Genomic DNA, 25,219 nt, shown 5'->3' on the forward strand with positions numbered 1-25,219 from the left:
CAGATGATCTCATTGGCAAATGAGACACATACGGCATTGTGTTTACTTTAGAGCAAGCTCACTTATGAATCAAGCCACTTGACTTACCAAGCTTTTTTTTCCCCCCTTCTTCTATTATGGGAAAGCCTGTCAATGAGAAGAGGATGTCCCTTCTTCACCTTTCACCATCCCACATTCCTGCTGTTGGGGCTGCTGCTCCGTTGCCTTGACAGTGCTTTAAGCACAGTGCTCAGAGGTCACTCACTGACAGATCTGATCCAGCCATAATATATGCTGAAATCAATAGGATTTGGATCCTCCTAATGAAGGCATGAACTTACAAGACAGTCTATCCCTTTGTGCTCAAAGTTTAGGGTTTCTAAAACCAAGCTCGTGCTGGAATTCAGCCAGGTTTTCAGAAGTAATGTCTAAGGGCTCTGGCCTTTGAAAATCCAGGCTTGAGCACAGTCTGGTTACTGGGCACTTGGCTTCAATTTGACTGAAGAGAAATTGTCATACCATTTTGGGTAGTTAAAAATCTAGCCCTTGGATCCACTTGTACTGAATCTTAAAAAGAGCAATGCCATGCAATTAAAATAGTTGCAAGAAGTGATGACTACACAGTGATGGCTCTGAAACAGCTCTTCTGAGGAATGTCCATCCCTGTGCTCTTCCTGCAGTGATTACTCCAACCACAAACCAAGTGTTCACTTCCCTCTATTAACTCCAGCATCTGGAATGGACATGAACTTCTGTTTCCCACATTCAAAACTGAATATACACTATCCATCACAAGCTATTTGCCAAGGGAAAAATAGTCCCACTGCATCAGAATATTAATCCTACCAGGACTTTTTTTTTTCTTTTAGAAGCTGTTCCTTATATTACTGGAAGAAGTCATCCTGAATTGGCATTCTGGAGCAAGAGACCATTTTGTCACAAGGCTGTCATCCAGTTCTTCCCAGGGGAAGCTTTGGCTTACTTATGGACAATTGGACAAATGGCCACCCACAACTCCCCACCCCATGGAAGGCTCACTCAGTCCTTGAACTCTACAGCTTCTCTCAACCACTCTGGTCAGCATTCTGTCTCCTCAGTCAAAGACCAAATAGTGAATTACCAAGTCCTTCCTCCCAAATTTTCTTTGTCACAGCTGATGCTCCTCTGACTTGGAGGACAAATCATTTGATGACAGAGTGGAAGAAATGAAGGAATTGTCTCTCATTTGTTCGTTAAATAGCTGATCTACCAAAATGTATGAGTATAGTTACACAGAGAATCTATAAGCAATCTCCACATACAGAAGACATGACCACAATCAATCCTCTCCTAACAGATGACCTGTCGCTAAGATGTGCCACATAACCTCTGCTCTTAGCTGTTACTAATTAGCAGGACAGTTTGCAGCCCAGGAAGCCCATGAGTGTTCCCACAGCTAGAAGTTAAATTTGTCTGCTCATAGTTGAGTGAATTGCACACGCTACCTGGTAGTGCTTTTTACAACTGCATTTTATACTATTGTTATTTATTCTTTCCAAGAATAAGCTTTCTGGCAATTGTAGGCCTGTTCATAAAGCAATGTGAAATCTCTTCAGATGGAGGGGCACGAATGAGCACCTATTTATAAGAAGTTGCACACACATCCTTATCTATGTGCTCTTTAACTTGTTTATCTGGGCAATCCTCAGGCACAGAAACATCTGAGCATACAGGAAGGTGATGTCTGTTTGCAAGGGGGAAGCCTGCAGCCACAAGAAGCCTGTCAGTGGAAGGGACAGAACCCACACCTCCCCAAAGCCAGCTCTCCTCGAGGCAGTGAAAATCCTCGTGCAGATCTAAACAAATCTTAAGACAAATAATCCCCTCGCAACCTTGCACAAGGGATGATCAGTGTCCCCTCCTATTTTTCTAGCAAGCAAGGTTATGGTCCCTACATCTCATCCCACTGTCCTTTATTATGCCACAGCAATCAATACAAAACGTGAAGAGCACAACTTCCAGCTCTTCTGCAGATGAGTTACTGCCCCATCTCGGGGGCAGGGCTCATAGCATTCCTTTTATACATCTGTCTCAGCTTAAACCTATTTCTGGGGTTATCTGAGTATTGCAGGGAGGAGCAGTGTGAGAACAGCTATGAGAGATGGCTGGCTGCGTAGGGGTGAAGGCAGCCTTCCCATGGCACGACGACTAATCGTATTGTAAGTGCATACGAGACCAGGTCAAAGCTAATTAAAGCCAACAGCCAAGTCTTCTCAATCACACTGCTCACCTACAGAATCAAAAGAGCAATCAACTGGGAAAACATTCTGCTGCACTAGTTCAGTTGCACGTTCCAAAAAGCCTGACTGATCTTCCACTCAAGGGAAAAAAGGAAAAGAAAAGAAAACAGAATAAGAAATTCCTACAACATCTGAACTGAATATATAGCTATTGGCAGCTCTTAGTTTTGTGTTTCACCCCAAGCTTTAACTGGCAGGAGACTGCAGATTCACGAACTTTTTCCAGAGAACCCAAGAGAGGAGGGAGTCTGCTTGACAGAGTTATATCTCTGGCAAGGAGCAGTGCTGATAATCACTTTCACTGGAGATGCTGTAAAGCGGCTCATAATTCATTCCTGTTGTACAATAAGCACAGGACAATTAAATCCAGCTCTCTTTGATACTATGCACAGAACTTCAGCACAATCCATCATTGCCTGTTTACACACAACGGTGTAGAATTAACAAAAAAAAAAAAGGCAAACGTGCTTAGGTAGACTGTCTTGTGACATTTTCCCACAATTAAAACGATCCAGAGTTGTAACTAGCCTGGCTCTTAACAGAGCCCCTTTGCTTTTTAAGACATAAGTTTTATTTTCTTGTATTTACTTCCTTCTTTCACCCAGCAGGAAGAAACTGTCAACACAACCGAGTTTGTATTTTACTAATTCCAGACTGGTGCCTATGCCTGGAGGATGCTTTACCCAGTCCTTGCACTGCTGCCTCCTTGCTGAGGCTCAATTTAACACCTCCCTTGTTACGGCCAGATTATGGCAACGTCTATTTTGTTGTCTGGATCTAACAGAAACAGTTTAACATTTGACAGTTTGCAAAATCCTGAGCATGAAGTTTGATAGAAAATGCCATTAAGATACAGATTTTTTTTCCTGATCAGTGAAACCAGAAAAATGTGTTTTGTAATGGATTTGTTTGGACAATGAGCTCTTTTTCCAGTTTCTAGGAAGGAGCGAGTTGGAGTTTACACCACAGCCTTTTCCTGACCAGGAACAGTAACAGAAAATTCCTCCTTCTGCCAAAGCCAACTCTTTCCATAGAGGAACACAACCTTGTGAAACTTCCACCTTCCACCACATTCGAGGGAAATTAGCCTATGGGTTCAAATGTTCTTAACAGACGTGTAAAACCAGGCTAGCCCATCTCACCAGGAACTGCAACTACTTTCCTCCCTTACTCCATGAGTCACCAAATTTCATGTTGTACTCTGGTGAAGCCAGCCACGGCACTTTGGTATCTCCAGACAAGAAAGCTCTAAATATTAACATATACTCTCTAAATGGCTCTTTAAGGAACTCAAAGAAGTGAATGACATTCATCTGAAGTACTATTCCTTGTCCACGATAAGTCTGTAAGAATTTGATCGACACTGCCAAAGGCAGTGGACTTCAAAAAAGATCTCAAACCTGATCCTTTCCAGAGACAGGTGTGTTTGTCAGATCAAAAGAGAACATAAACTAATCAGGTGCAGTAAGGCTCCAAACACAACATCTGAAAGAAGCTGACAGAACTCTAATCTGACAAGGACAGCAATTGTAGGAAATTTGCACAACTCCTGCATGCAAGCATTTAAGAAAAAAAATCTGTGAACAGACTTCAGCCTATGGCTTGTTTGCAAGCTGTTAACTTTGTGCTTTTTGTCACTCTTAGGATGCAATTAGTCAGCATAATTTGGCTTCTTGATACTTTAGTTAAGACTAAAACCAAAAAGAATAACAAAGTCAACAACTAGCAAGCAATGAAAGCACATCCCCAAGCCAATATCTTTGCATTCAATAGAACACAGAGCCCCAAGAACAATGCTTTCCTCAAAATGACATAATCATGCCCTTTTCATGGGAGGCAAGAAGCAAAGAAGTATTTTTCTCATGTTGTCTTACACAAGAGGAATTCAAGATGTGGCTTAAATTGCTTAGGAAAGTCAGATTTGTTTAATTAGATACTCTACAAGTGACTAAGGAAATGATCAAAACCATTTGGTGGCTTCAAGTTGTGCAGTATTTACACTACATAAATATGGCAATTTCATTTTAACCTTGTTTCCAAAGAACATGAGGCTTACGGGATTCTGTTGTCCCTTTGTGTATAGACTTTTGACTTTATGATCTCCCCTGAAGGATTCTGAACCCACAGGCAAATTTCAGATCTGTTAGACAGAAGAGAAACTGTCTCCAAGACAGTCCCTTCCTATGCATTTTATGAAAATAGATGACTGGATAGAGACTTGCTGATCTCTCCCATGGAAGAAAAAGTTGCAGGGTGAGCCTTATTAGGGAAATCAGAGACCCATAAAGATAATACAAATGCCCTAATTAACAGAAACGCCTCAGTTACAGTTCAAACTTTATTAGGCCACTGGGAATCCAAGCAAATGACCTAAAACCATAGGAAACCAAGCTTCATTAATGTCACTGCTCATGGAAAAGTGCGAGTGTTCGAGGATCAGAGCTTAAAGCCTAAATGGCTCCACATGGACAGACCTTCAGCTTAGGCATTTAATTTTCCTTGCCTGGGATCTCACACTGTGAATCCACAGCATGCAGGACAACTGAGCTCTACCCATGGGTGCCTCCTGGGTGTGCTCTGTGTGATGCACATCAGCATCCTAACACGGTGCAACCATGGCTGCGCTATGAGAGAGTTCAGAATTAACATGGGCAGCACAACAGCTCTTATTTCACATCAATTAATAAGGCTGCCCCATAAACAGAGCTTTAAAAAAAGAGACAGAACTGGGGGCTCTTCAAGGAGGAGAAAAACATTCTTCATCTTCACGTTAAAGGCATCTTTGGCCTTCACCAAGACCAAACATACACTAGTAACAAGAGTACTTTCATTACTTCATAATATTCACTGCTCTACTGCTTTATTTCCTGTGCCAGCATACAATAGTGAAAGGGTTTTAAAAAAATAATTATCTTTGACCCACGGTTTAAAGCTCAGGTTTAAACACAAGCAATTACAGTCCATGGAAGGGGATGAAATTCCAGGAGATAAGATCAATCCATCAAACCGCCTCAAAACTCTGAGGGCCAAAAGAGACCATTTCATTTTTATTATTTATTTTAAAATCAATTAAAGCTCTTTCAAATATTTCTGACTATCGAAAAAAGCATTCCTTTTTCCCCTGTTATAAAAAGAAGAAGAAAAAAAAGCAAGAGAAGGCAGAAGTAAGGAAATGGATGCTGGATTCTGCTAAAATATCAAGGGGAATCTTACCAAATGTCAGACTCCTCAAGCTGCGTGTATTTGTTTAAAACATTGCGCTTACCAGCAGACCGAGGGGGCAATTTTCAGGGTAGAAGTTCTGCAAATATTTTAAGTAGAGTTTTAATTGACCCGGTTTGACATTAAAAGCACTTTTTAAACTCTTGATATTGTTAGCCATTTAAGATAAGTGGCAATAAATACAGATTAATTGTAACATGTGAAATGAAATCTTTGAGCTGCGGTGGGCCGCTGAAAAGGCCCTTTGTGTGCTGGGGAGGTGCAGGATCGTGTGTTAGGGTTAGGCTAACAGAATACCCCGTCAAGCTCAGTGAGGTTTTTGGTAGCTCACGCTGTGACCAACTGCAAAGACAACAAACTTTAGGCAAAGGCAAGGGGTGTGATTGGCAGGTATAAAGAAAAACACAAATGCTGGAAGGACAGGCTCCCTTCTGACAGAAGCGCTGCCCAGCGCAGGAGTTACAAGCAGGCCAACACTGGAGCTTTTATTGTGTGGGAGATGATTGAACTGCTCATGTAAATTCAGAAAGACAACTTCTGAGATTCGGGTGTTGCAAGGAGATGCTGAATAAATGCTACAGACGTGGTGAGTGGGCTCCACAGGAGACACCATCTGGTACGTCTCTTCATAATACCAAAGAAAACAAAGCAGAAAGCCACCCACACACCTTCCAATTTCCACTCTCCCTAAGCCTTGCACGCAGCAAGACAAGTCATGTCAGAAAGCTGCGAAGGGTCTCAAGGCCTGAATCGTGTCTCATTGGCAGCACTTAACTCATTTGGCCTGGTTGCTGCTTTAAGCAAACAGTGAAGACCGAACACATGGTATGTCAAAACATTTTCTTTTGGTTTTGGCTGCTTGCTTTGTACCTCACAAGAGGGATAACCCTACTGATGGATAGAACATGGCTCTGGTTTTTGTTGCTTTGGTTTTTTTTTTTTGGTTTTTTTTTTTTTTTTTTTTGTTTTTTTTTGTTTTAAAAAAGAAACACTTTCAGTCAGATGAATGATAGCACTTGCCCTAGGAGCAGCTTTCTTTCATTCCTTGCTGAGGAATGATGGACAAGCTTTACCTTTCCATGTGTTTGAGTTCCTCTCTTCTGTGCAAATGAAGATGGAAAGTCTGCTCTGAGGGCTGTGGGTAACAAATGATCCCAAGAGTGAACAAAAGGGTTGTCCAACACTGGGCTTCAATTACATCACGTGATAACACTTGGAAACTGTGCACTGCTTTGGTGCTACAATGGGATTAGAGCTCTCCCATTCCCACAACAAGGATCCCAGCCTTGGGTGAGCTTTCCTGGTGGCAGCAGGCTCTCTCTGCTCCTGGAGTACCAAGGTGCTCTCCAAGAGAGAACACAAACCACTCCTGGGTCAGCTTTCTGCCTGCTTAGAAGAACAAGGCACTTCCATTGGCAGCAACAGAAATCATAACTCTGGGAGGTCTTAATACACAGAGCAGCTTGCTCAAGGTCAGATAGAGGTAAGGACAGGACACTGAATTCTTGACTCCTGCTCTCAGAGTCCAACTAATCCCCTCCACGGGAAAGTCAGGCATTTGCTGGAGGTCAGTTTTCTATGCTTCCTCCGTAGCCAGTGGAATGATGTCTCTTGAGGGCAGTTTCTTCCATCTCAAAATATGTATCTGAGATAAGTGGGAGGATTTGTTCTCTAGAGATTCACGGGTGGAAGGAATCTGATGATCTTACAAAGAAGATGCACCAAGAATTTTCAGATACCTATAGTTCAAGAGGGAGCGTCCCACCCTAACAATTACCACTGTTACAAAGATAGTAGACAGTCTTCAAAAATCTCAAGTTAAAAAAAAAATAGTTTAAGAACCAACTCTGGATTAACTTTCCTGACACATCCGTATTTTGCTCTGGAAAGGTTTCAAGTACTGTCCCCATCACCATGCTTACTGCACACCTTTGCCAAATGCGAATCGACAACCACCTCTCTGATTACCTATGGCTGGAAGCCTGCTTGCTTTACAATTCACAGTTTAATCCTTTCTTTGTTTCTTAAATTTGCTCCCGATTGCCAATGAGCCATTTCAGGTCTCAAGGGAACAACCTTCAAGTGTTCCTGAACTCTGCACACAGGAACGCTGCCCCAGGCTGCCTCTTGGACTGCTAAGATTTCTGATGCTCTTTTCACCCCTTCCTACTCAAGAACATTTTTGGGCATGGTTGAGGGCACATTTGACCAATTAGCAGTAGTGAGGCTGCACAGTTTGAGCGCCCACGAATCATTAGGTTTATAGAGTCCTGGAGCCATACCTAGGTCACATTTACAAATCTGCTACCTAATATTGCTCTGGCCTTGAGAGAACAAACACTTCATGAAAGCGCAGCCCAGAGAAAATACACAGATCCTGAGATACTCCGGATAATTATTTTCTCTAAACATCATTTCTCTCTTCAAACCACATCGTGACCGATTAATGTGCTGCATTCGGCGTCCTCCTGCATGCAGATGAACCAACAGAGTTCCACTACCTACAGACGCATTTCATCTCCTTCTTCCTTGGGGATTTTCTGAGGTGTAATGAAAGTTCAGCTCATGTTTTGCTCTTTCAGTGGATGAGCACTATGGATTACCTTTTCCTCTATCCAATTTTCACGATGCGTGTAAGAACACATTATCTTAGAGACTCTAAGCCATCTGGCAAGTTGTGTTATCATCAGCCAACCGACTAAAAATTTACAAGGGTAAAAGACATTCACACACACCTACATGCATACACTCACAAACACCATGATTGCTTAAGCCTCATTTCCTTAGGAAACCAGATTAAAAATAGCACTGATATCAATAGCGAAGTCTTTATTTCTTTGGCAGATTTCTGTTACTTTTAAACCAATCCTCCCAGTGAGAGGCACTGCAAAATTTTCAGCTGGAACCAGACCAGATTTCTAAGTGATAAGAACCTCACAGCAGTTTCACTATACCTCAAACACCTCAAGGAAAAACGCAAAATGAATGTGAATTCTGTAAAAATATTGAGGACTGGTACAGAATTTCATACTGAGTTAACCCAGTGATAGCATTCGAGTCTCCACTCCAGCTACCCTCTGTGTATAAATACAATTTTTCTAAGTTTGCAAACCTCAGTATTTAAGGAATTTGCCATCATAAAGTACAAATTATACTAAAAATACTCATGTTATGTATTTTAGATATGTCACGTAAGTTTAAGTCTTGCAACATTGTTCCTGGAAAATGGTGGAGATTTCACTTCTGCAAAGGGTTGGAGCCACAGCTGTGCCCCACCAAAGCATTAGCATTTAGATTAAAGTGTGTTTGCAAGTTTTCTGGCAGAATGGTCCTTGGATGGTGAATAAAAATTTATCAAAGTACTTCCAAAGTCTCAGTGAATATCTCCAGAGAAACAGAAGAAGATCCAAGACACATTCATATGGATTTTTGGTTATTCAACTGACTCCTCATTCTCACTGCCTCTCTGGAAGTACACAGGAGTAAAGCCTGGTAGCTCTGAAGACGTTTTTTATCATTTTCTAGCTCACAGACCTAGAAAATTGGTTTGCCAAGAGCAAGAACTCCAGGGCTACATCCAAGCCAGTCACCCGTGGACTTGCAACAGCCACAGCTCCAGAGCTTCTACCAAAACCACTATGGTGCAAGCGTACCAGTATTACCTGCTCTCACTAAGACCATTTGTATTTTCAAGTTTTATTATTAATCTTTTTTAAAAGCATCAACGTTTTCCATAGATTGGAGCTGCTCCTCACTCCCCATCAGTCTGGAGTAGTCTGATGTTTCATTAGCTCTCTAGCAAAGAGCAGAAAGGAATCCGAGATTTGAGCACAAAACCAACCTTCTTTCTATTTCAGATGGCAGCTCAGCTATTGGACTTGGGCTTCAGCCCACTTTAGTTGCCACCAAAGCAATTTTGTCCAACAGATCCTTGATGCCTTCTCCATGCTGCTTTAAAATGGGCAAACAGTGGCAGAGTTTGTGTTTTGAATAACTAAAGTTTATGACATCTCTTCGTGCTGGCTAGAGCCCTAATTATTTCCCTTCTGCCTCTCTGAGTAACTCTATCTTCCCTTTACATTTCTGATACTTAAATATTTATTTTGGGCAGAGGTATACTGCACACATTTTCTTTCTCTTGACACGTCTCTTGTGATCTACCAGAAAAAAACTACAATGGAAAAGGGATTTAATAGGCTTATAAAGAGGGAGGGCATTTATATTTTCCAGTAATGTGAAAGTAACAGCCTAGATTAAAGGACTGGAATGACAAATAAACGTTGTCTCATCCAGGTGCATACGCCTGTCACCTTGCTGTCAGCTGCAGAGCTACCATTAATTCACTGAGAAAGGATTTATGGATTTGGGATCAGATCCTTTCTCAGCAAGTTTGCTCTGATGGTATTCCTGGCACAACCACGACCAAGAAATCCTGGAATCCAAGAACACCCAGTTTAATGAGATTTCCAGTCCCAGTTTCCATACCAGTAAAAATTCTCAAGAAATCCCCATAATTTACAACTAGGCTTTTTAAGGCTTTCACTTTTGTATCTTTTGCAGAACATCTCTAGCCAACAACTGTGCCCTGTCTTTGCAATCCATCAAAATCACCGATCCTTCGTCCTTGCACAGTCCTCCTGTACCTTGCCCTTAAAACGAGCATGAAGCACCTTGAACCTGCAGAATCCCAACAGCACAAACAGTAGAAGCTGGTTCCTCACTCTGTCCAATTCCTTTCTCAGCTCCTTCTCCAGCCATCCGATGCTCTGACAGAAGAGCTGCAGGGATACAGCCACGAGAGTTCCTGGGGATTCCCTGCTCCACCGTGGGAGGTACACACCCAGGCAGGAGGTGCAGAAGCAAGAAAGATGATCCCACGTGAATCACTATGAGGGATTTGTGCTAACATGTCGGGTTCTAGATTTAAGCACAGTTGAGAAGCCAGATTTCCTTCTGCTCTGGGACAAACCACATAGCTGGCATTACATTTGAGCGCAGTAACATCTTAATCACTGCAAGAAGCACAAATTTATCCCAGCTGAGTTGAGATCCTTGGACATTTTGCAATCTGTATCCTGTCTGCATTTTCACACTAGCATCCCCAGAAATCTCAGCGGTAGAGGAACACTGCCAATTTGGGGTTCTCCATATAGCCTCTTTAAGGTCTTCTTGCAAACAACACTGTTAGATCTGGTTGGGAGTTTTCTGAGGAGACGGTTTTGGGATGGAAAGTGATGAATTGTCTGGCATCCATATTTTGGTTTCAACACTCCTGTTATGAAATCTCGTTATATGGGACCTCTGCTGATCTCCTGAGAGCTTACAGGGTGGCCTGCAGATTTACTGCAAGTTCTTGCATGTTCTTCCCTCTAACCCCCAGCACATTTCACCCCAAGTTTAAGTCCATTCTGGTTCAGCAGTGTGTGTAAGTCTGGGTGTAAATCTTCATGATTATTTGCAGTTTCACAAAGAGAGTTTCCTGAATTACATCTACATTTTTACATTTCAAATTCTGAGGAGGAACACAGGGTATAGCCAAAATCTCTATATTTTAGGACAGCAGGGGCCAATATAGCTTTCTTTTCTTTGACAAGAGGCAGGCAAAATTAGACTTGCACAGTAGAACTTGGCATAGATGTAATAATAAATATGATATGAAAACGTCAGCGACCCAGAAGAGCTGACATTAACGTATGCATTTCTTTAAATAAAAATCCTACTGTCTGCAGGCAAATTTGAAGGTTAGGACTTTGAGCTGAAACCCACCTCAGTGCAGCAATGATGAGTGGCCAGGAAGGACTCCCTGACGAGCACAACAAGGCCTCCATTGGACCAGAGGGAGTGCAGGGCTTGCCCAGCTTCCCTTAGTAGTTTAGGCTGTAACACCTAAGCTAAGAGCACGTGAATCTTTCTTTCACTTGCTTTGTCTCTTAACTTTCTTGGTACACGTGAGAGCAGCCTCAAGACAGCTCCCACCACTGCAAATGCAGTTCTGTGTTTTTTATGAGTAACATCTTGGTATACAACAGGAGTTTGTCAGATCAGAAATACAGGAATCAGCCTTCACAATGGCACTTCCCCTTTCACAATAAGGTAGTGGAGTCAGGCTTATTTTGGCTTCTCCAGTTCAGGCTCTTTCTGTGCTGACTTAAGCTTCAGGTGAAAAGAAAACATTCAGAGGCTTCCAAACCTCCATATGATACAAGATCAACGTACATAAAGTTCCGCTGGGCTTTTTTTAAAAGGCTACAGGCTGGATTTGCACTTGGAACAAGCTATTCCCCAGTGGAGCAACTCCTGATTTACAACCGAGTGTCTGAAAAGAGAATCAGACCCTGCCTGTTCAATGCAGACTTTCAAAAAATTCAATTACATGGGTTTGGTCAAAGTTAGCATGCGAGAATATTTTTAAAAGCAAAGCGATTCTTTACCTTGAAATCTATAGAAGTCCATACACAAAAAACAGACCAACATCACCATAGGTATCTTGATGCCCCAATAAACACAAGTGGAGGGAATTCTAGCATCTGCAAACCGTTAATTCACCCTTTTCTTCTTTTTTTGTAGGCTTGCCAAATTCAATCTCCCGGTCACCAACTTCTTGGTCTGCTGAGACAACCGGAGAACTGCATCAGTGATGTCAGCAGCACCATTAATCAGTGCTGGACCAGGATGTCTCACCCTGGGGAGAAAGTCTCTTTATATCCCAGCCCACAAGTGTGCTATTTTTTTTTTTTTTTTTCCCCCTCCCTCCTCCTCCATTCTGCTGAGGATCCAAGAGGAAGAATAGAAATGGCAAAGAGCTGCATAACTTGTGGAAGGAGGAGGACCGTACTTCTGATGTGAGGCTGTTCGTTCCCAAATGGCAAAACAGTGGGTGTAACCTTGAGCCCAGTCTGTACACAATACTGCACTAGCGGGGAGTGCAAAACAGCCATTTGCATATTCAACATCTGTAAATCCCCAGTCCTCAGCATGCAGTTGGATCTCAGCCTCAAGGCATTTCCTCTCTGAAAAAACACTTTCAAGTATCATATGTGAACCTGGATGCCAGATCTCGTGGCAGGTGCTAATAGCTTTCACAAAGGCCCTCTCAGTGGTTCATGTTCAAGCTGTGTGTAGTATCTATGGCTTTGTTTCCCTTCCCAAACTGCGGAAGGCAACTATGGTTTCCAGTAACAAAGGCTCCCACCTCCTGCCATCTTTCCTCCCATCCAAATTCAACAGCCATCTTCCATCTCAGTTATGGCCTCCATCTTTAAATAAATAAATAAATAAACAAAAAGGTAAACATTCAAGACAGTTACATCACCAGTAGCTGTCTTCACAGATTCTCTACTGTTTACGGAGAAAATTAAGCACATTTCAGTGGTGAATCAGACCAAATATGACCTCAGCCATCTTGGAAATATCTGTCACTCTCAACTATAGAAAGTGATGGGTGAATGTTTCTGCCTTTGTTATCTTCTATAACCACAATGAGATGTGATGAAATTCCCATTGGAAATCCTCTCTGAGAAAGCTGGAGCAGAGGACTACGAACAGGTTCTGTATTCTCTCTGTGCTATCACACCCTTTAGAAAGAATTGGCATTTACCAGCATGTGAAAACACAGCCACAGCACTTGCAAATTGCTTCCAAGTCCCAGATACCATTTAACATTCTGACCAGAGAGTCTCCAAAGCCTTCTGCAAATGCTGTATGTAGCATTATTATTAACACTTTAGTTTACGACAACCTGAGTCATTACTGATGATGCTGACTGAGAAAAATCTCAGCAGAACAGGGAAGAAATGCACCCTTTCTGAACAGAGAAATAAGAATCATCCTGCAGTAGGAACAAAAAGAGAATCAGACCCTGCCCAGCAGGACTATTCTGTTTTAATGGCAGCATGCAGACTTCTACTACAGAGCATCCCAGGAATTTCAACCTAATCTCAGCCACCTATGCCTATAGCTGAACTACAGAGGCCCAGCTGTATCAGGTGGTGAGCCCTGGCAAAACACACGACTTCACTGGGAGCCGTGGTCACCCACATGGCCATGTCGTTTCACTGCACTGCAGATGGAGGAGCTGCCCACAGCTGGAAGAATGCATCCTTCCCTCCACTGTAGCACTGAGCCCCGTAGATGGCTCCATTCGCATCCTGTTGCGAGAGACACTATGGTGCTTATGTTTCACCACAGAAAAAAATAACTTTTCTTTTAAATTTTAATTAACCAGAAAAACCATTCTAAAGCCTACCGACTTGGCTGCTAATAGGCTTGAACTGAAGGAGCATCTGAATTTCTGAAGCAGTAAATCAAGCCCTGAGTAACTAAACTGACAGCTCTCATAAAAGAAAGAAAGAAATGCAACTAAGTAAAACATCCTAAGGAAATTATCCTTCAAATTAACTGCAGACATAAATTTATCCATCTGTTATCATATGTGTTACTTGAAAATTATTTGCCCATAAAAATGAAATAAACCAGAGTGATTTTTTTCTTAAACATTGACTTCATGTGTATAGTCTTAGTTGCCAAAATATTAACTCTTTTTAACAGCCCGTGTGCTCTTGGCTACATCTCTGTTTCTTGACTGTAAATGGGCCTTTATTAATCACATGGATATGTCAGAGCTGAAGCTCTTCACTGTTACTATGGATCAATAACACCTAACAGTACATGATGGATTTTCAAAACAAAGAACAAGAACAAAATCTTTTGTTTTATTCAAGTACTCTATTTAACTGCTTCTATTCATTCAGAGAGAAAGATTAACAGGGCTGTTACCTGAAAAATATCATTTAACCACACCAACAATAAATGGGGTTTCTCTGCTAGAGTATAGTTAGTGTGAATACAAGCATGGCAAGATTTCCACATTAAGCCTGAATACGGTAAGCCCTGGCAGGAAAAGAATGAAGTGTATAGGAAGGAGCTAGAGTTGTGCCCCATTTTACCCAAATCCTGTATTTTTCTTGGAGGGGATGAAGAAATGAAAATTGAAAGAATAAATGGCCATTTTCATTTATGTGTTTTATAAAGAAATACATTGGAAGTTTGAGCAGTTCCAATGAATTTAATGTGTGAGTAATGCCACAGGAAGGCAGGAGTGGGAATTTGTTGAGGTCTATTTCTTATTTAAAAAAAAAAAAATACTGAAAAAGCTTAATTTAGAATTAGGACTTCTGTTTTAGTATTTCTCAATGGAACAAAAAAACTTTTCAACAAAATAAAAACGGTCCATTTCTCTTTGTGTTTCTAAAAATTGGTCTAATCTCAACTCACTTGGATGTTCCAACATGTCCCCGTCCCCCACCCACTGCTCCCTCAACCCGAGGCCCTGCATGATGGCCAGGCTGTTGATGGCCATGATGGCCACGCTGCCCACGATGCAGCAGTACTCTCAGTTCTTGCTGTATAAAGGAAAAAATAATAATAATAACCCAGAGAAGAAAGAAGGAATTAATTGTGTGAGAATGGCCTGCAGGGATGGAGGGCTTCAGCAAGGAAGAGCAAAGGGATGCTAGAACAAAGCACCCAAAACAAAAAGCTTTCCTCAGCATCAATCCTGCTCTGGTTTTCAGTAAATCCTGCGGCCTGCATCTGCCCTGTCCTGTTAGAGTCAGAGCTGGCAGAAAGGAACCGTCCAGTGACAAAGGCTTCCACAACAAAGCCAAAATTGGGCAGCAAAAGAAGAAATGGGCCTTGATTTTTACAAAGCAGCTTTCACACCTGAAGCTGCTCAGGTGCCCTGAGTAGATGCACTCAGCTACAGGTGAGGGGGTGAAAGCCCAAACCACCCATCCATAGCAATAGCTTTGTAAGGAGAGCCATCTATAATGAGTACCCATTTAATTGCATTTCTGTTACCAGTACACACAAATAGCTGCAGGGGTTAGAATCTTTCCACTCTAAGATCCTGCTGTAAGCCAAAGTCTGCAGCAGATGTAAGCACAGAGGGGGGTAAGAAGGCAACAGTGCCATCTATCCTCCAGGCTTCAGTAACCTTCTGCTAGGGGCTTCCTGAACTGGGAATTATATTAGAGCCACCACATTCTGTAATCTCTGATAATCCTAGCTCCATGATTTAGACAAAATTTTTTTTATTATTATTAATCCCTATCCAACTATGAGCCACAGTGATGTGTTTTTCTACTGTAAAAAGTAAAATAAAATTGAGCAAAACTCCTCAAACCAAGTATGAAGAAAGCCTGAGATAAAATAGGCTTGGGAAAATGCAGTCTGGATACGCTCAAAGAATAAATACATAAAGATGCATCTATCTGTATTAAATCCTGCAGCCTTTAATCAAAATTCCCACCAAAGTGTGTAGTGAAAGGCAAGTCATTGCCAAACTTCATAGTGAGAGCCATGGGACAAGAAGCAAAGTTCTGTCAAAGATGAGAAATGGTTAGCAAAAGAAGGAAGACAGATCAGTTCTCAGCACAGAAATCTCAAATTGCCTTGAAGTCGGGGCAGCCTGTAAAACCACTAAAGCTGCTCCTTAGCATTCAGCTGAAAAGGGGCCTGAGCAGTTATTGTTTATGCTCTTATACCACAGAAACATTAACTTTGTTACAGAGCTAAAATAATTAACAGAGAAAGGACAGCTGCACATGCTGTTGCAGAAGTGCTACACACATCTTTGTTCTGCAGACTACAGGGAGAAAGTTAGAACATGCAGAAGGACACATCAGATGGTCCTTAATGATTTAGAAATAGTGGTATTTAGCTACACATATAACTCACACACTTGCACAAGGTCCAGAGACATCCAGTTGAGAGAAATGCACCACCAAGGCAGCAAAATCACCCATGTAGAAAATGCACATTAGTCCCAAGGTCTGAAACCCCAGGGCAGGATTCCCAGCCCACAGACAAGTCCCTACCATGGCAAGACTTGTGTTCCCATAGCCTCACCCACTCTTCCAAATTCAAAGATCCTTCAAGTACATCCTATACTCGCTGCCACAAACACAACCACAAACATAACAAGAGAAATGAAGAGTTTCATTGGGAAAGGGAATGAATGCAGTGGTGTGAGAAATGTTAACAGCTTCACGTTTCTACCAGGACAACCCAATGAAAAGCTCAGGAGCAGTCAAATCACAACCTGTCTGAACAAGATTCATTTCCTACTCAGCAGGTTTACGCAGACAAAAACCTTCCTGCTTTAAGGATAAATCCCCTAGAAAAAGCTCCCTACAACACCAGAAAGAGAATCTCAAAGCATTCAAATCATTTTACTTCCAACCAGAACATCCAAATAAAAGAGCACTTCACACCATACCTGCTCCGAAGGCAAAGAAGAAGCTCTTATCTGTGTTCTCCCGCAAAAGCGCCATCACTCTCTTGCCCATTCTCTCGTTCCTCTTGTAGATGAGCTCCTGCCTGAAGTAGCTGTCTATCTCCTGGGCTGTTACTTGCTCGTGGGGTGGAAGTGTAGTGTTGATGAAGTTTGGGACCTGCAATGGAGAGAACTGAGGCTCAGCTGGCGGCACCTGGCTCTAATGGGCTCATTAAAAGGACAGCTGTGAACAGTTCAGTAATCTCAGAAACGTTGGAGGTTGTAATCCAGTCTTACTTAAACCACCTGTGCATCACTGAAAAAACTCACCACAGTACCGTGGGCTTGTTCTATAATCTTTAATTCTACAAAGAAAAGAAACAAATCACCCAACAAACAAAAACCTGGCCAACACATGCTTTATTTAGTGTAACTGGCACCTGGCTGTAGCTGGGAAGGGTACAGCAGACTACAACTTTTACTAAACAGAGCATTTTGATTTTACTCTGTTCCTTAAGTAACCTGAGTTTTTAGGTGCCACACCTGAGCAATTTACCAGAACCTCTTCTCTGCATGTCCAATCTTGTTTATTGGCTGATTCATGCCTGAACAAGCCCTGCAATGCATTCTCAACCAAGGTGGTCATGACCTTGAGTAAGGACTGCAAGATTTGGCTTGTATATGCTGCTTCTTAACAATCCAAACAGTTAAACAACTAAGAAAGGTCAGCAAATCCAAAACCAGGAAGATGTAAACAGGATAAAACTCCTTACCTTTTTCTCAGCTTTAGATCTCACTAGAGAAGAACATGAACTCCACAACGTAAAATCCCTGAAATATTCCTGATATTTTGGGGCAGAAAAAGGGAATTCCATACCTGCTGCTCCGTCAGTCCCTTTTTTTTGGAAGGAGTGATGTTCATGCACAAAGAAGGATGGTGAAAACCCAAAGGATAGTTAGGATTTTTGCAGTAAGGGGAGCAAGCCTATGAAAAAACTAAGACTGAAGCTGTAAGGGGCAGCCATGCCACAAGTCTTTGATTACTAGAACAGGTGAGCTGTTTTGATGCAGGAGCCTGCAGCATGTTACAGTGGGCAGTGCTTGATGACTGCTCACAGGACCCCTCACCTTGGGTGATTTCCTCTGCCTTGCCACTGGAAGGCTGCTTAAGCTGCAAAACCCAAATTCAGATTTCCCAGTCCCCAGGTAAAAGTAAAGCTGCCAGGATTTCCAGCATTAATCTGAGTCAGCGGTAATGGTATTGCATGCACAGCCCATGAGGGGAACATCCTTCAAGCAGCATGATGAAATACTTGATGCAGCAGCGCTGTTGCTTTAATTCTTCCTCTGATTTTCCACTATACCAGATTCCTGAACTCATTTTCTTAAAACTTGCTTTTAGTCATCTTTTTTTCAGCTCACCTCTTACCCTCCCACTTAACTATATGATTTTACCACAGCAGTTTCTGCCTCTTCCCACATTCCTCACTCATATTGTCTCTCTAAAAGTTTTCAGCAAGTCTTAGCGAGAGAACTCACTTTCATCTTTCCAGTGGCTCTCCTTAAGGCTTTTCCACTGCAGCCTCAGATGTGCTGGGAGCACAGGGCAGCTGAGGATTCTCACCATGAGCTATTCAGAAGGACAGACTGAAGCCTTGCTGTGGGTTTGCACCAAAGGCTGTACCTGCTGGGTGAGCCAGAAACGGGCACAGCATCTCATGATGCTCCCATATGGGCAGAGATAATGACAGCACACCATAACTGCACTAGCCTGTTGGGCTGCATGGTCCATGTGGATTTTCCAAATGCAATCTGTTTTGCCAAATCACCACACTTCCCCCAGCATGTTGCTCTTTAAGATTGGGGTATATTTCCCTAAGTCACTCCTCCTACCAGGCTTTCCAGGCTGGCTTGGCTTCTTCAACGTGTCTTGCAGAGTCCTCAGAGCAAGAGAGTGCTTTGTACCTTGTTCTCATTTTAGCCCTTTGTGAACACTCAGCAAATAATAACAGCCCCATTAGGCCAGACCTACTGGAGACACCAGTTTCCTGTCACTAAACAAGGAAGCCGCCTTCAGCTGCTTTTGTCTTCCAGGGACCAGGAGCAGCCTGCTGGCACTGGAGGGGTAAAATACTGCTGGCTGCAATAGTGAAAGATGTAGGAGCATCCATTCCTGGTACAAAGCAGTGAGATAGGAATAACAACACATGCAATGCTTCAGGGAAAGCACTGTACAACTTATGAGAACAACCTGCTCCTACCCAAGGCAGGAGCAGCAGTGCTCATGGACAGAATGGCTTTGAGCAGCCCATTTAGGGGACATCTCCATTGCACTGCAGGAGGTTTTGTTCAGACCTTGACCACAAGGGTCTTTGCCAAGAAGCCAAGCACCCTCCTTTGGCTCACGCAGCTCCATCACTTGCAGTCCTACATCCACACTCAATTCACAATTTGTTTCCCCTCTTTACCAAACCTAAAACAGAATCCACAAAATGCAGCCATTTCCTCACCTTTTTTTCTTTTTTTTTTTTTTTTCCCCCTCTCTTTTCCCTCTGTGGGAAAGAGTTTGCTAAGGACAGAGAGATAAATTTCAGACCAAGGACTGGATTTTGTCAGCGTTTCTCATACTTGTCCAAAGAACGAGATGAAAGGAGGCATTACCCTTATAGGCACATCACCAGCTACAGATCCCTCTGCACCTTGTGCATTCCTGTGTTTCTAATGACTGCTCAATCACTTGCAAAAAATACAGCGTGTGTGTATGTTTGCGTGTGTGTGTGTGGCAGAGGCTGGAAGATAAATGATGGAAGTAAGTACAGCCGTACACAGTAGTGCAACCACACTCTGAGCTACGACACTGGCCCCATTAATCAGCGCTGCTCCTCCCTGTATCCCAGCTCCTTTCCATGGTCGGTGACATACACCATGCGTGGCTTCAAGGAGGCAGCTGCTCCTGTTGATTTAAGAAACCCTTTGGATTCCTAACTACCAGACAGGGATCAGGAAGTCAAGAAACAGTTGCATGCAATTAGGAAGCTGTTAACCACAGTTGGGATTAAATGGGTTGTTTTTTTTTTTTTTTTGGAGGGGGGAAAAAAGAAAAGCTGTTGTATTGAAAGGATGGGCTAAAGAACATGCCAAGGGATGTTTCTTTCTTAGTCCATTTCATCAAATATTTTTGTTTTGATTCAGTGTAAAACGTAATTTTTTATTTATAATATTGTCATTTGTCAATGCCAAAATATTGGCATTTGTTATTTCAAACTGAGTGAGGGATGAAACGTGCTGTGCCAAGGGGCAGCACACCAACCACCTCTGTGATAGTAGCTGTCTATTGCTATTAGTATTCAAATGCATCACAGGATGCATGATGGGAGTGTTGAAAATCCTTGCTTCTTATTTTGCTGCTCACTAAGAAAGCAGTAATGGGGTCAGCAAACAATCACACATCAACTGGGTTTTGCTTCCTTTCCAGTGGATGCACATTAAGAGAGATAAGAACAGGTTTTGTGTACAGTCTCCACAAGAAGATGTTTTTTGAGAACAATGCTGTTTTTTTGAGAAACCAATTCATGTAATGTACATACACCCATATTTCCCATGAAAACTCAGTAATATATTTCATGCACAGGTATTTAAAAGAAAGAACAATCTGTTTGATTGAATCAGCTGTAACTCTGCCTTTTTTCTATTCATATTTACCTGGCTCTATGGTTACTACAGTTAAGTATAGCTGGACTCTGAATCCAGTCATTAGGTACCACTCTTGGTATCTTCAGGTATACTCTGCATTTCTTTGTCAAGTTTTTGAAGTGAGAGGACACAAGAACTAAACAAAGTCAAGACCCAAAACCACCCGTCCCCCTGGTCTGTGTAATTTCATGTGAGTCAGCATCCTTGACGGAATATATGTGTGGGTAAAGCTCTACACACGTTCCAAGCTCACAGTGCTGTGGGATGTGGGCCATAATTCTTCACTTTTGAAGTCAGTAGGAGCTTCAGGAAGAAGAAAGAGGAAGGGTTGTGGAGTGGTTATGACACCACCCTGAAAAAACTGTTCTGTTCTCACGGGCGATACAAATCTTTTGCATGATCACAAGCTTGTCATTTGGGTTTAGGCCTTCAAAGGAAACTCGGCACTTAACATGCACTAAATATCTTTGAAGCATTTGGCATTATTCCTCCTGTCTCTCAGAATCCCATCTGTAAAATGGGGACAGCAAGACCCTCTGACTTGAGAACAGATGTTATGTAGAAGGCACTGGCTGAATCTTGTAGATGAGACCCCAAGGAAGATCCAAAGTCAAAGATGATGCTTAGCAGTAACCTCTCTTCCCACTGATACTTTGTGGAAGGAGACTGGGATTCTGCAGCATAAGAAAGAGCTAACTCCACACTTCACCTTAGAAAAAAAACACATTGGCCATATCACAGGACCCACATTACGCTGTCAGTTTTGTCTACAGAAAGAGGGAAAGAGGGAAGAAAAAAAAAAAGGAAAGGAAAAAAAAAAGAGAAAAGAAAAACATACCAGTGCAGAGTTTTTTTTTTTATCATAGTTAGGGCGTACTGCAAAGGTCAGCTGAAACTTCATAAACACTGAAGGATATTTAAGATATTTTCTTGTTTATTAATTTTTTAATATTTGTACAAATTTTCAGGGCAAAGGCAAAATGCCAGAGCTGTGAATATCAATCTAAAAGTAATTTTTTGGACACATCATATATTAGCACCACCAACCTTGGTTAACACTTTTTCCCCTGCTATGACCCTACTGGCTACAGTGGAACTGCTCTAAATTCAGTACGAAATCACAGTGCCACTGTTCCTACCACTATATGTTACATTTCTGACCATCTCCCATTCTCCAATAACGTTTTTTTAGCCTCATTCTTTTCCTGTGATCCCAGCCTATTCCTGGAATGTGTTTAAGCAATGGCATTGTGTCATCAGAACATCACTGATATCAAAATAAATGGCTAACAATGCCTGTGTGGGCAAAGGTTTTCATACTCAATTCTGAGGGGGATGGACAGGAGGAAGCTCAGGCAGGGAGACGGGCAGCCAACTCTCGCCATGGAGAACAGAGATTTCAGCAGCCCCATGTAGGAGCAGAATGGTTTCAAGCACACTGAGATGACCCATCCCCATATCAGCATAAGTCATGCAGCCCATCACACAGCACAGGACTGTGATTTCCCACTTTTGCAGTTAGGCACCAGTAGTACCCCAGACACCAAAGCCCAATGTGTAAACTTGATTTCTCTGAGCCACATCATCAGCAAACATTTACTCTCCTAAACTGTTCCTGACACTATCTTCCTCTGCCTTGGTCAATTACCTGCTCCTGAAACCCCTCACTCCCTGTATCCAGGGAGCAAACAGCTTAGGGCTTTCCAGCCTCACGTTAGGTGCAACATTAAAGCTCTGGAAAGCTACACATGGAGTACCATATCTAGTCCTTGCAGGAAAATCACTTAATAATCATGCTTTGTGTCCCTCTCTCTTCCCATACAAATAGAGGAAATATGAGGAAACATCCTTGAAGTCATAGAAGGAGATACTGGGAAGGCAGAGAGTTGTCCATCAGCTTCTTAGGTTCCACACAAAACTCATCCATCCTTCCCTGGCAGGACACAACTTCCATGCTAGTAATCCTTATCTGCACTCATTACATCAAACACAATATTTTTTATGTGATATTTATTATACATTATCTCATTAGCTGCCCAGTTTATGAGCTTTTTGTGGGCAAAGGCCAGAAGACAAGGAAGGGGCCACGCTTTGGAGGATTTCCCCTGTACCACGCAGGCCAGGAACTTTTATATGGTCTAAAGAGCAGTGCACAAGATAAGAATCTCAAGAGCTGACAGCACCGCTTATGTGGGCTTCCAGAGAGTCAAAGCAGCATCCCAAAACCCACTGTCTCCTCTGACAAATGGAACAGCCCTAAATTCACACCAGCACTTGTTGGGTCAGAGGCTGACATCTGAGCTCCAGTTATCACCCGTTTATGAAGGGAGGATACCTGCCTGTTAACCAGCCTTGACAGGGCATTGTGGTTTTTATTGCAATGCTGAAAAATACACTACTGTGGACTCGGAAGACACCTGTTCCTCTTTGATTTATGAATCCTTCTGGCATCTGGGAGAGCAATATCCACTTACTGCAGCCTCTGATGCAAAGAATTCAAATACTGCTGAGTGAATGGGCTGCAAGGATAAGCATTGCCATGAGGAGAACATGGAGTAACAAGCACTGCTGCTGGCTGGGCTGGTTTCCTGCAGCACCTCCAAGTTTCCATCCCAATGGAGACCTTCAGGGCCAAGGAAAGGAGTGGGAGTTTGGTCAACGTGATTTAGCTCAAAGATGGCAATTGCCCAGAAGATGCACTTTGAGCTTAGTCTGTAGGATGGAAGCCAGGAGGGAGCTCTGCAAAATCGTGCAAGTTGCTATTAGCCCATCCTTCAATTCCTGCTACTTCTAGTGACACTTTCTTTTTATTAAGCATCAAAATTTGAAGTCATGCATTAGGAGCATGATTAGACTTAGATTTTCATAAGTCCTATGTGTCCTTTCCCAGTGCAAACATCTACTCATGATGAGTGCTAAGAACACATTATATGTACTTCCAGCACATTTTGGAGGATGGAGCTAGCATAGGTATGTCATTTTGTGGATTTTGCACTGCTAAAATGTGGTGGTTTTTTTTTTCCAGAAGCATACTCCAACACCAAACTAGCCCCTACATTCCCAATCTGTGCACGTCCCATTTTATTCTCATCCATTGTGCAGAACGCCAAGCAGTTCTCAAGTGACAATTCTCTGCAGCCAGAGAGAGGCTTGGAAGTACTGAGAACAGGTCAAAGAGCAGTCACACTTCTCCCACCCACATCTCCCCACCCTCCTGCTGCCCGTGCTCCAGGAACCAGTCAGAACTATTCTGAGGTTTGGTCTAGCTCAGCATTTCCACTACAGGAATGGATTTTCCATCGCACCCCTTGGCTTGGAGAGAGCCTTCAGTGTCCCAGACCTCCTAAAGAAGGAAACAGAACTGAGAAACTGTGAGGAGAAGGGGCTGCAACCTCTCCCTCAGCAGAAAGTGTGGTCCTGCAGCTGAACGGAGAGGGGCTCCACAAACCCTAATTATGTTCTGGCTCAGATTCATTACTACTTGGACAAATTTGTGCACTTTTAATCAGCATTTCTGCTCAGTCCTCCAGAGCCCTACTCTTGCAGCCCTATTCTGCACTGCACCAGTTGCCTGGCTGCTGCACTTGCATTGCAGCTCATGCTGGCAAGCATTCTGTAGTTGGCCTACCTGATTACAAGCTACATCGGGTACCTCTTAGGATGGAAAGACAATTTGAGTGTAAAAACAAAGTTCTTGGAGTTTCAAATTAGCCAGCTCAGCTCCACAAGCCACTGGAGCATCTAAATCTATAAACAGAGGAAAATTACAAATAGAAAAAAAACTGAGAGGAAAAAAATAGCCTGAAAGTTACTGAACTCTTTAAAGATAGCATATGATATTTAAAAAAATGAAATCTATCGGTGAAAGAAATACTTCAGGAGTCATTGCTGGCATGACTGTAAGCTTGTAGGGTCAGCTGCAACTCCTAAAGCCCTGGACATCCACATCCCTGCAGCCATCAGCCCCAAATACTGCTGCACTTGCTGTTCTTCCAGGTGGCATCTGGCCTAAGGGCAGTCATGTGCCCTGCCTGGCCCCAAGTGCTGCTTTGGGGCATTTGGGTGGAAGGAGAGCACATTTCAAAGGAAATAGAAAGAAAAAAAAAAGGAGAACAGGAAAAAAAAAAGAGAGAAAGAAGAGAAAATAGAAAAAATGAAATAAAGGTGAAAAAAAAGGAAATAAATGAAAAAAAGAGAGAAAGAGAGAAAGAGAGAAAGAAAGAGAGAAAGAGAGAGAGAAAGAGAGAAAGGGAAAAAATGAGAAAATTAAAAAGAAGGGGGAAAATGGGGGGGGGGGGAGGGGAGGAAGGAGAATAGCCACAGGGATGGCTTATGCACCTCACAAACAGCTTGGGGGGTGATACTTCTATTCTTGTTAAAAAAAATCCCTGAGAAGTCACGGCCTCCCTGTATGTTTTCTATTTGTTTTCCCAAACCAGCTAAATAGTTGCTTTCCAAGCACTTGAAGAATAAATAAGTAAATAGAACTAATAGCATACCACCAGCCCCTCCCCCAAGGCTTCCTTCCCCACCCCAACCGTGTCCCTGCTCCCCTTGGTAGCGATGCCAAAATATGCAGCTGGCCTCTCTATCTGAATGAATGTTTTGATTAAAGAAGCCTTAGCAAAACACAGTCAGAACAGTGATCCTGGCCCCCTTTCTGCAAGCTTCACCCAGCTATGCAGTGTATATTTAGGACCAGATTACAGGGACCTGTTCATTAATTGAATGAGGATGACAAGCCTGCAGTTTACGCAAATACAGGTTTTGG

General features: G+C 42.6%; 1 protein-coding gene across 1 annotated transcript in view; it reads right to left on the bottom strand.

Annotated features, from left to right (window-relative positions):
* Nucleotides 1–25,219, bottom strand: part of TRABD2B (TraB domain containing 2B) — a 257,477-nt gene that overhangs the window by 87,222 nt on the left and 145,036 nt on the right. Inside the window, exon 4 of the mRNA XM_042820189.1 lies at nt 16,759–16,933. Coding sequence (XP_042676123.1) covers nt 16,759–16,933 — 175 coding nt within the window. The remainder of the gene's footprint in view (nt 1–16,758; nt 16,934–25,219) is intronic.

The sequence above is a fragment of the Centrocercus urophasianus genome, unplaced genomic scaffold (genome assembly GCF_019232065.1).
Source record: "Centrocercus urophasianus isolate 14NV4802_14NV808 unplaced genomic scaffold, USGS_Curo_1.0 seq_18, whole genome shotgun sequence".
Lineage (NCBI taxonomy): Eukaryota > Metazoa > Chordata > Aves > Galliformes > Phasianidae > Centrocercus > Centrocercus urophasianus.